The 13,019-nt window shown below is 35.0% G+C and overlaps 3 protein-coding genes across 4 annotated transcripts; 2 read left to right on the forward strand and 1 right to left on the reverse strand.

Annotated features, from left to right (window-relative positions):
- Positions 1-256: 256 nt before the first annotated feature.
- On the reverse strand, positions 257-7,925 carry LOC129885889 (uncharacterized). Its single transcript, XM_055960356.1, is given in 15 exon segments — positions 257-453; positions 456-516; positions 693-759; positions 1,088-1,171; positions 2,121-2,251; positions 2,339-2,395; positions 2,889-2,937; positions 3,076-3,161; positions 3,535-3,612; positions 4,100-4,222; positions 5,169-5,258; positions 5,540-5,640; positions 7,104-7,165; positions 7,300-7,389; positions 7,510-7,925. Coding segments are annotated over 15 exon segments (1,383 nt in total). The 5' UTR covers positions 7,761-7,925; the 3' UTR covers positions 257-400.
- An 881-nt stretch (positions 7,926-8,806) lies between these two features.
- On the forward strand, positions 8,807-10,098 carry LOC129885891 (protein WHAT'S THIS FACTOR 9, mitochondrial). Its single transcript, XM_055960360.1, has one exon. The coding sequence runs from the start codon at positions 8,884-8,886 to the stop codon at positions 10,096-10,098; it is 1,215 nt and encodes a 404-aa protein (XP_055816335.1). The 5' UTR covers positions 8,807-8,883.
- A 99-nt stretch (positions 10,099-10,197) lies between these two features.
- Positions 10,198-12,867, forward strand: LOC129885890 (F-box protein At1g30790-like). Of its 2 annotated transcripts, none has more exons than XM_055960357.1 (2): positions 10,198-10,329; positions 11,386-12,867. In XM_055960357.1, exons 1-2 carry the CDS (start codon positions 10,198-10,200, stop codon positions 12,505-12,507), a joined length of 1,254 nt encoding a protein of 417 aa, XP_055816332.1. In that variant the 3' UTR covers positions 12,508-12,867. The 2 variants fall into 2 exon arrangements, with proteins under 2 accessions (XP_055816332.1, XP_055816333.1); XM_055960358.1 differs by lacking the exon at positions 10,198-10,329 and adding an exon at positions 10,963-11,201.
- Positions 12,868-13,019: the final 152 nt, after the last annotated feature.

The raw sequence follows: 13,019 nt of genomic DNA on the forward strand, positions 1-13,019 counted from the left end.
CTTAATTTAAGCTATTTTCTTTCCTCTTTTTTTATTTTTAACTTTCAAAATATATTTCACCCTCCTCCTTCACTAATTTTCTCAGATTCGTTCATCTCCTCTTTCACACACGAAAAATTTAATTCTAAATCATCTAAAAAGAGAGAAGCCAAGCCAAACATTTAAGCAATACAATCCAGTGCAACAATTTGGGTGAAGGATTATGGAAGAAGAAAAGATGGGGGAGAGATTAATGGAGAAGAAAATTGAGGAGACATAGCAAAATCTTCTTTTTTATTAAGAGTAAAATTAAAAGTTCAAACTTTCCGGTTCTTGTTGAGTTTTAAATTTAATACTGGTCACTAGCTAGTTCCATTGCATTTGGTTCTTGTTGTCAACACTAATACTATCTCCAGCCTTGTCATCTTCGACCTGATGCCTCGTTGCTAAATGCAATCACTAAACCGTCTTCTTTATATCCACAAATTGTGCCTCATCAATTGATTTCAGGGGACTCTCCGTTGTGGTATTCTGTATCTGCATAATATAATGACATAACTTTCAAGGTTCCCAAAATATCATCATAAGGCCTTCACGATGACTTAAGTGCTAGTAGAGCTATCTATCAATATAGCCAATTAACTATAACTAGGTAAGCTTGTCTTTAAAATCATGAGCAATTTAAAGGCGAGTGGGAGTGTTACACAGCATACCTTTTCTCTAAGGTTCAATGAGCTGGAGTTCAAAGCACAAAGGAATTCATCAACGGCCCTAACCCACCTGCGCATAAGGAGGACATGATAACTTGTTCTCATCATGGATATCATACTACTAAATTAGTCACCAGACACTTCAATACAAAACTTAAAGGGGTACGAGCTATACATCTTAATACTAATGACACAGAGATTACTCAATTCTCTAATTCAGGTCCCCTACAATCACAAAGTGTATCTCACAGAAAACTCATTTCTTTTCTGGATCGTTGGTTTTTAGAGCATTTTCGAATGCTAAAAGAATTGAGATGACTGAATAATAGAGAAATGCAGAGAGTAAAACAAATTAGGAGGACAAAAACCGTATCTGTGATTAGGGGAACATATATTACCAGACGCTTTTTGCCGTCATCCCTTCAAGATATCCCAAGTGTCCCCCATGCTGTGTGGTAGCTAGTATGACATTTTTGTTTGCCCTGAAAGAGAATCATGTTGTCATGCTATATATATTTACAGTAGAAGAACACATATATATGTATCAAAGGCAAAACGATTATGATTCTCAGGCCTCAGGGGCATAGAGTGATGATATGAGGATGACTTTGAACTAGTAAAAGAAACTTCAGTATAAGCAAGCCTCAACTTCCATTAGGTGATTATGTGTTTTCATGTAATAATTACTTCACTTAACACCCAGCTAGCGTTGGAAATAGTTACACTCCCTAGCAAGTAGCCAAATCCTTTTACACACCAAACATTTCACTGAGTGCGCCTTAAACAAACCACTTTTACTATATGGCACTGGCATGTTTAACACACAAAAGAGGCGAGTGAATTCTTTCCCTCTCCTCCACTTTGCCCAAAGAAGTCAAAAATGCACCTTCTTCTACTTCTACTCTTTTTACCTCCGGAAGCCATAAACACCTTCTCCCCACCACTTCCCGCCTCCTCCTGTCTCCACTAGGTCAATAAATCTCCTCCCCTCATCATCTTGGAGCTTGAGTTCTCTTTGCTAGGGCAAGATTTCAAGACTTTGAAGCTGTCATTGGTGGTGTCATGGTAATTGAAGTGAAACTTTTCCTGGTAGTTAATTTTCAATTTCTTCTGCTTATTCCTATTATAACTAGCTATAAACAGAGATTGAAGTGAAAAAAGAGAAGAAAAAAAAAAGCTTTAAAATGAAAGTGGTGTGTATAAACAGTTGGTGTGTAAAAGGATCCAAGTATGTAAAAGAGATTTGGCTACAAGGTCAGGATGTGAAATATGTAGTAAGCCTAGTTAGTAACCATACAGTAACATCTTTTTCCATACAACCATATAATCTTTCAATTGTACTACTTCACATTGGTACCGACCTTTTATTCTATCTAGAAATTTGAAAATGAAGCTAAAAGGAGAGACTTTGCAACACAAAGGATGACATACCGACATTCATCCCATGGAATTGTTTCCCTTGTACAGACTGGATCATCCAAGGCACTAATGCAGAGGAGGGGAATCCCCACCTTTCCTATATAACTGCTACAGCTAACTTTCCTGTAATACGTATCAACAGTCTTGGGGGAGAGGGGACAGAAATAAATGCTGATTAATTAATTAGGAATTGGACAGACGTATTGAAAAAGGAGGTTAAGTTGTGTTACCTCAAAATTACCAAGAACACAAACAACATGTTTGTCATAATCTCTGATACAACCTATCTGCAAGAGAACCAAAAGAAAAAAAGACCATCAGAATTAGCAATACTCGAAAGAAATCCTAGAATCTCCATGAATTGCTTTACAGGGACACCTATAATTTGGGCGCATGCTAGAAACCTCAAAAATCAGAAGAACACGATATGTTTTAATTAGGGAACTCCATATATGTGAGTTCCTACATAGCTGGTCGCAGCATATAAATAGTCCTAATATCATTTTTTTTATCAGTTAAATAGTCAAAATATTGCAAACCCTCCTAACATTGGATTTGCTACAACATGCTCCCCTAGGCACGTGCTATATCTGCACCAGGGTTTAGATTTAAATGGAAGGGGGTTCCATGAATGAAACCAGTGCGAGCACTGAATGGATATAGAAGATTCATATAATCAAAACTAGTTTGGAATTGAGGATTAGTTGGTTGGTTGATTGATTTAAGTGATTGACAGAGAAGTTAAAGCTCTGACAGAGATCAGTAAGAGAAATAGATGACCTTAGAAATGCTGTCCCAATCAGTCAGACTAGGCAAAACGCTCCGATGCCTGCAGAACTCAGATTTCACCACACAAAAGAATTAGGACACCTGAATTAAGGTCAACTCAACTAGAAGTACACTAGTTTTGACATAATATTAGTTTAGGATTAATGCCATTACAGACAGCAACAAAGCCATTACTTACAGCTCGACATAATCTTTTAATCCAATTCCTAAAACTCGGTCATAGAATCTCTGCAAAAGCCTGCGCTTAATAAACCTGTCACCAATCTGGAGAAAATAAAGAAGCAAAGACAGATAAACCTTGTCACGAAAAATGAGCATAAGTCCTTGTGGTACAGAATCAACTTAAGAAATGACTAATTTGACTTTATTAAACTATGATGCTGCCATCACTATCTTCATCTAGCACTTCCACTGAATTGTTTCAGACTAGACAAACTCTTTCCGGATCGTGATAATCCAACAGATCATACCATCCAAAGCAACCCTTAACTCAAGAAATAAACAAAATGTAACTGAATCCAACTTAGCGGGAAGATATACCAGATAAAGAATGACATGTATGAACCCAAAGAAGTTGGCAATCCACCAATACCATAGAAAAAAGTCAAAAGTATCCATAGTTAGTCCAGTTACTAACCAAAAGGTCCCAAGGAGAACAGATTGCAGCCGCCCCAACAAGCGCAGTATTAACTCCTTCCTCACCAAGATATTTTACCTGGAAATAATTAATATTGTCAATAAAGTAATTCTTGGTTTCGTCCAGAACAGTTGTTACATAAAGCCTTTGAAGTTGAATCATCAGAATATCAAACTTAAGCAGATGGACCACCTAGTAAACTGAGAATAATCTTGTTTAGATGTAAATTTGATACTAAATTATGATATATTTTTTTTGAAATGGTCAAAATGTTGACAATATACACTAGATAATTACTATATAACTTTGAAGAACTGACAACTAAAGCATTATGATAGCCTTATAGACAGTTATCATATGCTTGTGTATACGAACCATCCTGACAACAATAACTTCTCTGAAGATATTTACTGTAAGAACCTATGATAATTCTCTTCCCTTATCTTTCAAATTTAGTTTCAGTTTTCAGGTAACCATAAAGAAGATTATTTAGCACAGTAGTGATGCACATTTTTGTGCTCATAAGCCAACAAAATATTCAATAACAAAGAAAGTAATTTTGTACCAGAACATTAGAACCAATGCTAGTGCCAACAGCAAATAAAGGAGCTTGAGGGTATTGGGTGTGGAGATGGTCAATGACTTTGCGGGCGTCTTCCGTGCATCCGGCATTATAGAGGCGATCAGACTGCCATCAAGATATCATGAATCTTTAACTTTCATTGGTCAATATTACACATACTGTTAAACATATTACTAGCAAAGTTATGCATCGTAGACTACTTTATTAAAATCAGTACTAAACTTTCACAAGTCTTATTCATATTACATTGAGAAATAATACAGGCACAGATTTCAAGAGGAGCAATAAGAAACTTCAGAGATGAGAGGCACCATATACATCAATGAATTCTCAATTTCCTAAATGTCCTCAGGGACAGGCTTCTAGCCTAAATGCAAAAAATGCAATCTACCAACAGAATCATGAATAATGGAAAAACCTAAAGACTTTAACTTTCCAGGATGACGACTCTCCTGGGGACTATAGAGGACTATTGTATTTCCTAAGAGATGACTCTACTAAAAAATGAGCATCTTACTTGAGCAAAGTATAAAATCCACATACAGGAAACTTCATTCATAAGTGTCACTTTGACCAGGGGAGCGAGTACAATACTTATTACTGATGATCTCATCTGAATACACAATTGCTGCTGTGATATTCTATTTAACAGAATATATGATATACTAAGCCAAGTATGTATCGCTTAATTTATTCCTTATTACCAATTACTTCTGCAGGATTCTGCAAATGTATAAATGCACAGAATATCTGTATCTCTAGGTTGCTAACATGTAGTCGAGCACATATAAGATTTACTTGGCGCATGATGTCAGATTAAACACTGTGCAGTTATGCACCTAATCTTATGGTTTTGTGCTTGTCAAATAATAAGAAGACAGTTTCAGATCAAAAAACAATCTGATGCAACAGCAACACAAAATTACAAAGTTCACAGCATTGCTCCTCTCAAAGGCAGTTCAACTGAAGAAAATCTAGACCATATCTTCTCTTATCAAAAGCAACAAAACTGGAAGAGATTTAAATCCTTGCTTAAGGTAGGAGTACTCACAGTTACTGCCACTCCCCCGAGACCCCGATGATTGCTCACAACGACATTCCATCCAGATTTAACCATCTTGAAAGCAAGATGCTTGACGTACTGTTAAATTAAAGCAGAGTTAAAGCTAAAATTTGCCACCGAAAACACATATTATCAAGTAATCATATAATAGAGCTCAACCAATACCAGTATACAGTGGAAATGATAAGAGACAAAAAGTGAAGAAAAATGCTTACACTAGAGAAGGAAGAGGAATAATAACTCAAGGAAACAAAGAACTATTGTAGCACAAAAAAAAAAATCTCCACGAGAGAAAGAGACAAAAGCTAACAGAAAACTCAACATTCGGAGGAATACAAAAAGAGTGGAAGAAAGCTTACAGCAGAATTAGAGTCGCTTGTTAAACCAGGAATCACCACAACGATGGGGGTTTTATCATCACTCTGAACTCCACCAAAACTTTCGATAGATGGTTTTTTATCTAATAAATTAAGAAGTAGAGATTGGCGTCAATTTACTCCTCTAAATAACATATATAAAGCAACAGAGGATAGTCAAGAACCACAACATTCGTCTAGTTGTGCAAAAATACTCACTTGATCTGTTATAAGCTTGTAACTTAAGATAGGTACTTGTTTAAGTAAATAATTTTACAACTAGTGGCTAGTATATTCAGCAGGTATATATCAGAATAACATCAAGTGCTATCAAAAGGCAATCAACAATAAAATAACAATCCACCCTTAAACATAATTACTTCAGTGGACTAACATCTACAACAAAAATAACAAATCCGCCCTTAAACATAACTATTTCAGCAAGCTAACAAGTAGACGTTAGTCGATCAAATCATTTATTTTATTATTTCATTATATCAGAATTTAATTACTCCCTCTATTTCAATTTGTTTGTCTTACTTTCCTTATTAGTCCATTTAAAAAAGAATGCCTCTTTCCTTTTTTGACAACTCTTTAATTTCAACTTTCCACATAGAATGCTTAAGATCACAAGGTTAAAGGACATTTTGGTACATTCTACATATCTTTAGTTTAAGACCACAATATTCAAAAGTCTTTTTTAATTGTTAAACTCCGCTTCAAGTACCATACAAACAAATTGAAGCGGAGAGAGTAATACAATGAATTCATTTATGATATAGACTTGATAAAGTGCTTGAATAAGCTACCTCAAAGCACAAGGATGTCTGGAAAAAAAAGATCATAGAAAGCTAAGTTACCTAAGTGTGGAAAACCACGTTTTGATAGAATGATGGGATAAGCTCCAAAACTGAGGGAAAATGGACAAATAATTTGAATCTATTTAGAATCACTCTGATTACTTCCGACACCCTTATATCTCTTTCCGTTCAAACGCACCAAAAATGGGAATTATATGGCTCCTTCTAATAATTCAAAAGGCTAAAAGATGGAGGTGGAAAAGAGGTTCTTTCATTACCTTTATATTTCTACTTTTTCGAGCATTTTTGGTCTTACCTCTAGAACCTTTTTGAGGACTGTTTGTTTCAAAAAAACTAATGGACAAAGTAAAATATAATACCACCTTCTTTCTTCCCCTAAATTTTCTTCTTGAAAAACAAAAAAATTATTAATCTGTCCTCAAATCAATCTTATACACTGTCCTTCATCATCGAGATGAACTACTAGAATTGTGTGCCAAGTTTTCTTAATTTTAAACCCTTTAGAACTGGTTAGCCAACATAGTTGGTAAGTTCTCCGTGACAGAGCAACATATGTACCATGAAACTCCATTAAGTCCTTCAATCTTGTACAGAAATTAGCAAAAACTATATTTTGATAAATATTCCAGTTCTTGATTTCTTTTTCTATAGAGGTCTATAAACTTTAAAATAAAAGGCTGTTCTATATATTACGAGTTGTAACAGTCCACGATGAACACTTATATGTAGATATAAATGTACTTTACCATCCACATTCCGTAACCAATCCAGAGCAATTGTCCCACCATCAGATGTTTTAAATATCTGCCTGGAGTCAAAGAATGCATGAGGGTACGAAAAATCAGTTCTTCACTATGTAAAAGATATATAGGTATATAAGAATATTCTCTTTTCACCATTTCTAGAGTAAACTTAACACGTGAATCCGTACACAATTTTCACCTTTGATAATTGCAAGCAGGTACTCTTTCAAAGAGCTGCAAGAAAATAGTCTGAAGATGAGGACTGCAAAGCCATGGAGTAGAAGAAAACCTGCATTAAGCAACAGATTACAAATCACTATCACATATTTTTCCAAAATGATCAAGAGTAAGAAAGCAGAGAACTATATCAAGATTTCATTTTTTCTTCACCCCCTTATTCAGTTTTTACCTGCCATGAAGAATTTTACACTTGGAAACAACTTGTTGATACAGGTCAGAGCAAGAATTAAAGGTTAAAGAGACAGGCTGTCCCCTAAGTCCAGTGAATAATTCTTGTATGGAGTACATTTCCACGAAATTATAGATAAACACAAGGAGTAGAAACAGAAATCCGAATACATAATGAGAAATGGGTATCAAGAAAGCAGCTTTAAGCATAAGGACATATGGAGATTCTGAGCTTAACCCAATGCAATCCATGGGGATCTCAAAAAGAAAGAAATCAAGAAAGAGTAATGGAGAGGAATATTGTTGGGCTAAATTTTTTTATATGAGGGAGAGGAGTGTTTAAGTTGAGCACAAGAAAATTGTATAAAAAAAAAAAGCCGTCAGTCTTGACTCTCCACTCTTGATCTAATTGACTCTTCTCCAATAATAATGATAAGTTGGTATGTCACGCTCATCATATATTTATATTAGCAAATAGTAGTTATAATATTGTTAATATTGAAATTGGTACGATAATAAGACAATATTATATAGTACTAGTTATGTGAGGAAAGGGGCAGTGCTAATCAGAAAAGATGGCTAGAGACTGAAATAAAAATATATTATTCCAATATTAAAGCGAATCAGGTATTGGAAACAATACATTAAACAGACAAATCACAGTATTTGTACTCTATTGTGCATATGTATAATCTTTAGATTTAAATTAAATTATGCCTAAACAAATTCAATCCACAAACTATTAGTCAATATCACGTGTGTGACTTTTCTGTATGAACGTGCAATTGCGTAACTAATATTCCCTCGTCATCTTGTTTCATTTTACTCACCTCTATATTAAAATTAAAAATATAAGATATTTTTTTAATTGTCTAATTTAACAAATCTTTTATTTTTTTTCCTCATATTAACATAATATGTTAAATAATTTTCATAAAATAATAATAATTAAATTTAAATTTACAAAACATTATTAATAAAGTTAGTACACTCCTTACAAAAAATTTCTTTAACTTTTTTTTGAATGACTAAAAAAAAAGCATCGAGTTCGAGTCTGTCTGGATATAAAGTATTTCTTTATAAGGAGTATTTCACCTCTAATATAAGATATTCTGAGGTGAATTCGAATTTAGTTGAGCCCATACTGGACATCATATAAGATATTTTGGCATGAATTCGAATTTAGTCGAGCCCATACTGAACACCATATAAGATATTTTGGCATGAATTCGAATTTAGTTGAGTCCATGCGGACACCATAAAAGAAAAAGTTTATATTTTTTTAAATATAAAATTTAATTATGGTCAAATACTGGTCAACGGCAGCATAATGGTGAAAGGGGGTCATTGAACATTGTTAACCGAATTGACCACCATGGTTCGCTTCACGGCCACTATAACCACCGCCATCCACCATCATTTCCGGCGACAAATTCGCACTTTTGTGAACGCAAGGGTAAAATGGGTACGAGATCCATACCTGGATACATCAGTAGAGAAGGAGAAAAACCTCAAGCCATTACTTTCTCTCAAGAACTTAATCCTCTCACACCCATCAAAATCTCCACCCCTTCGCACTATTTCTCCTCTAAAACCCAAACTGAATCTTCCCACAACCGCCCTCAAATTCATTCAAAATTACCCTTTTGTTTTCAAAACCTTCAGGCCTCCAATACCCTTATCCACACTACACGTAAAGCTCACTCCAAATGCAGAATCTGTACACAATGATGAGACCCTTTTGCTTAATCTTTCACATTATCGAAAAGATTTAGCGCAAAGATTAGCGAAATTATTGATGCTCACAAGAGCTAAAAGACTTCCTTTTTATGTTATCAAAAGATTCAAATTTGATTTGGGTTTGCCTCATGATTATTTGTTGAGTTTTTTACCTGAATTTCCTGAGTATTTTCAGATTTGTCGAATGGGTTTTAAGGATTCGAATGGTTGTGAGGTTTTTGGATTGGAGTTGGTTAAATGGAGGAAGGATTTAGCTGTTTCTGTTTTGGAGAAAGGGGTAAAATGTGAGGATTTTGGGGGTGGGAAAAGAGTGTATATTAGGTATTCGATGAATTTACCAAGAGGGTTTGATTTGCAGAAGAAGGTGAAAAATTGGGCTGAGGAGTGGCAGAATTTGCCTTACATTTCACCTTATGAGGATGCATTTCATTTGGCTCCTAATAGTGATCAAGCAGAGAAATGGACAGTAGGGGTGATTCATGAACTGTTAAGCTTACTTGTATCGAAGAAGACGGAGAGGGAGAATATTTATTGCTTGGGGGATTATTTGGGATTTGGAATAAGGTTTAGAAAAGCTTTAGAGCATCATCCTGGTATATTTTACTTGTCAAATAAAATCAGGACGCATACTATAGTTTTGAGGGAGGCGTTTAACAAGAACATATTGGTTGAAAAACATCCATTGATGAGAATGAGGTACAAGTATATCAGTCTCATGAACAAAGTGTTGAGAAGGGGAATTCCAATCAATGCTGGAGCTCTTAGGCACAGGGAGCGGCTGGCTTCTTTAAAAGCAGCCAACAGCAAGAGGATAAAACATGTTAAAAGTGTAGAGACTAAAGAAGATTGATAATAGAAACAGGAGATGATGTGAATGATGACTTCATGATCATGCATTATGCTATAAAGGCTTGTGTATTGATGGATTTGTGTATCGGTGATTCACTAAATGTTGGTGGAAACTTGGCAATGCTTACAGGGATATACAGGGGAAAGCAAGGAAGGAAACCTTAGAATGCATGAGAAGCTGGCAACTGCTGCTGAAACTATCTTTACATTTGATGAATTGGCCTTTCGCCAGGTACTATTTTCAAAATTACTTTCTCTATGTGCCTCTTCTGAAGTTGAGGGAGACTCGTGTCCTTCAAAAATGTTCATGTTGTTATTGTGATGGCGATCCTCCTAGCCAAAAGGATGCAGGTTGGGAGGTCTATATCGAGTAAGGTCTAATCATCTCAAGTGAACATCCATCATTTTACACACCTTTGTGCTACTTGCATCTTCTATCCGATCACTTCTAATCTTGTTTAATTTTGTATGGTGACACGTCCATTGTAACATTTTATACATAACGTTCAACGTGGAATTTCGTTCCTACTAACAAGAATATGAAAATATTGTGTTCTAATCGTCACAAAGAAATAGAATGGGAAGAAGAAAAGTTAAAACAGTTTGAAATTATGAAAGAGAAACAAGGGGATTGCAATACTTCCTTGAGAGAAAAACTATTCTCACTGTTTTTTACAATGCGAAACTGAGAAAGAGGGCATAATGAGTTGGAATATTTAAAACTATTTCTATATTTAAGTAATATTAATTAATTCTTAATTGAACTTTGATATTTTTGGTTATATTTAATACTAAAAATTGTGTTTTTCTAAAAAAATGGTCTAACACGATAAATAATTTAAACTTCTTTTAAAACCCTAGGTAATGTATGATTTTGTGCGTATAATTAAAAAAAAAACTAGTTTCAATTTTAAGGTGACCAAACTAACAAAAAATATAGTATAAAATTGAACCATGCCTTAAATAAGAAATATTGAAAGGGCTTTGTGCCGTTTCTTTACCCAAAAAAAAACCTACACCTTATTTGCCGTTTCTTGTGTTTACTCTTAACATTTTTTTTTAATGCTCCAACCTTCTCAGATTGAACAAGGCTAAAAGTTTGAGGTATGTGTTTTACTGATCTTAATCGTTGTAGGGAAAAGAATTGAAGTTGGCTGGCTTGGCTAGTGCATAGATTCTCAACTTCCTGAAGAAAAAATATTCAAAACGAATTTTCTGAAAAAATAATTAAAGTACTTTATTAGTATATATAAAACTTGAAATCTGTTTGTATTATGTCTTGTTTTAGGGTCTCAAGAGTGGAAGGGAAGAAGACTATATAATGAGCATATTAAGTAGCAGGAGTCCAATATTCTTTCCAGGGGAAATCATATTTGAGATGTTGAGCTACTTGCCAGTCAAGTCATTGTTAAGATTTAAATGTGTATGCAAGCATTGGAATGACATAACTCAAGATTTTCGCTTTATATGCCTTCATTATAAACGTAGCCCTTATTACATTGGCAAAATGGCACCACAGAGTAACACGACGACAGATGAATTTAAACTCTTATCTTCAAAAGGTTTAATATTGGAGTACGCTATTAGGCCTAGCCATTTGACCCCTTCTTCACCTAATCTGAGATACCGCATAAGGAACCCTGAAGTGCATCATCAAATTCTTGAAATTCCGGATTCAGAAAAGCCTATCTTGAACATGCGCATGGTGTTTGATACAGATAACCAAATTTTGAAGTTACTCTCTGTTGTTTATGATGATGAATTAGTTGGAGACCAAGTGATTGGTTATGAGGTTCTTGATCTTCTGAATGAAGATAGTAGCTATTCTTGGCGACCCCTTAACTTGCCTCAGCAGAGCAGAGGAGAAACTAGAATATGCAAACTAGTTAAAAAACATACCAACCAAATTAAACTTGTCTTTGCATCTGGAACTGCTTACAGCATATGGAATGCCGAAGCATATTCCCATTTAGGAATTGATATTCTGGATATGGTGAATGATAGCTACATTGGTCATACTACTTTTCCTACGAGTGATTTCTACACCAAGAATGATGGTATACTTTGGAATGAAAAGCTGGCATTAGCTAAAATAGTAAAAGAGGAGCTTCATGTTTTGGTGTTAGACGTTTACAAGAAGCAGATCAAATGGGCTGATCATGGAAAACTAATCATTAAGCTACCATTCTTGAAAGAGCTCTCAGTTGTGCCACAGATAAAGCTTTTATACGTTTCTAAAACTGATAAGTTGTACTTTATATGGCGGGACAAGGAATCAATCTGCAGTTTTGACATTACGACGGGGAAGTTAACAACTCTCGTGTCCAGCTACGTTGAATCTCAAGTTCAATATATCACTAGGCCTTGCCTCTTCACTATCAAAGGAATGCAGTCCTCATCTAGTCAATAATGCTTGCAGCTTGCTCGTGGAGGAGTATTCGTTTACGTCTCAAATTAAATCAGGTCTCTTTAGGGAAATATGAGTGGGAGAATGAATGATTCATTGGGGCCCTGTTTAATTTCCCTTTCCTTCCAATTAGTTAATGTATTTCTTAATTTGTGTTTAGCTTTTCAACAGGTCAAGCTCGCATAATACTTTATTTTTCTATACCTTCATCTTGTCTATAGAAAACAAGCCATATATATAAACAATATTGTCCGCCCCTGTATCTCTCTGTCAGCTTGACAGGGAAGTTAACAAACAAGTGATCATCTATTGCTACAAGTATTGGCTTAGCGCGCCTACTGATGTAAGGGTACCAACTTAAAACTTGTCAATTCATGATTAATCTTCAAAATACAGATACTGTTGGGATGTGCCCACCTAGACACGTGTTACTTGGTTGTCGATCATAAATAAAAATGAGCAAGGGGTTTCACCATATTGCCTCTTGAGTGGGAGGAAGTATGAGTTCATGAACG

Source organism: Solanum dulcamara, chromosome 4 (assembly GCF_947179165.1).
Source record: "Solanum dulcamara chromosome 4, daSolDulc1.2, whole genome shotgun sequence".
NCBI lineage: Eukaryota > Viridiplantae > Streptophyta > Magnoliopsida > Solanales > Solanaceae > Solanum > Solanum dulcamara.

What these genes read in the sequence shown, in the direction of transcription:
- LOC129885891 (XM_055960360.1), top strand. Translation starts at nt 8,884, where the DNA reads ATGGTTCGCTTCACGGCCACTATAACCACCGCCATCCACCATCATTTC.
- LOC129885890 (XM_055960357.1), top strand. Translation starts at nt 10,198, where the DNA reads ATGTTGGTGGAAACTTGGCAATGCTTACAGGGATATACAGGGGAAAGC. An exon ending in ATGAATTGGCCTTTCGCCAG is followed by an intron (nt 10,330 to 11,385) that starts GTACTATTTTCA and finishes GTCTTGTTTTAG; the next exon opens with GGTCTCAAGAGTGGAAGGGA.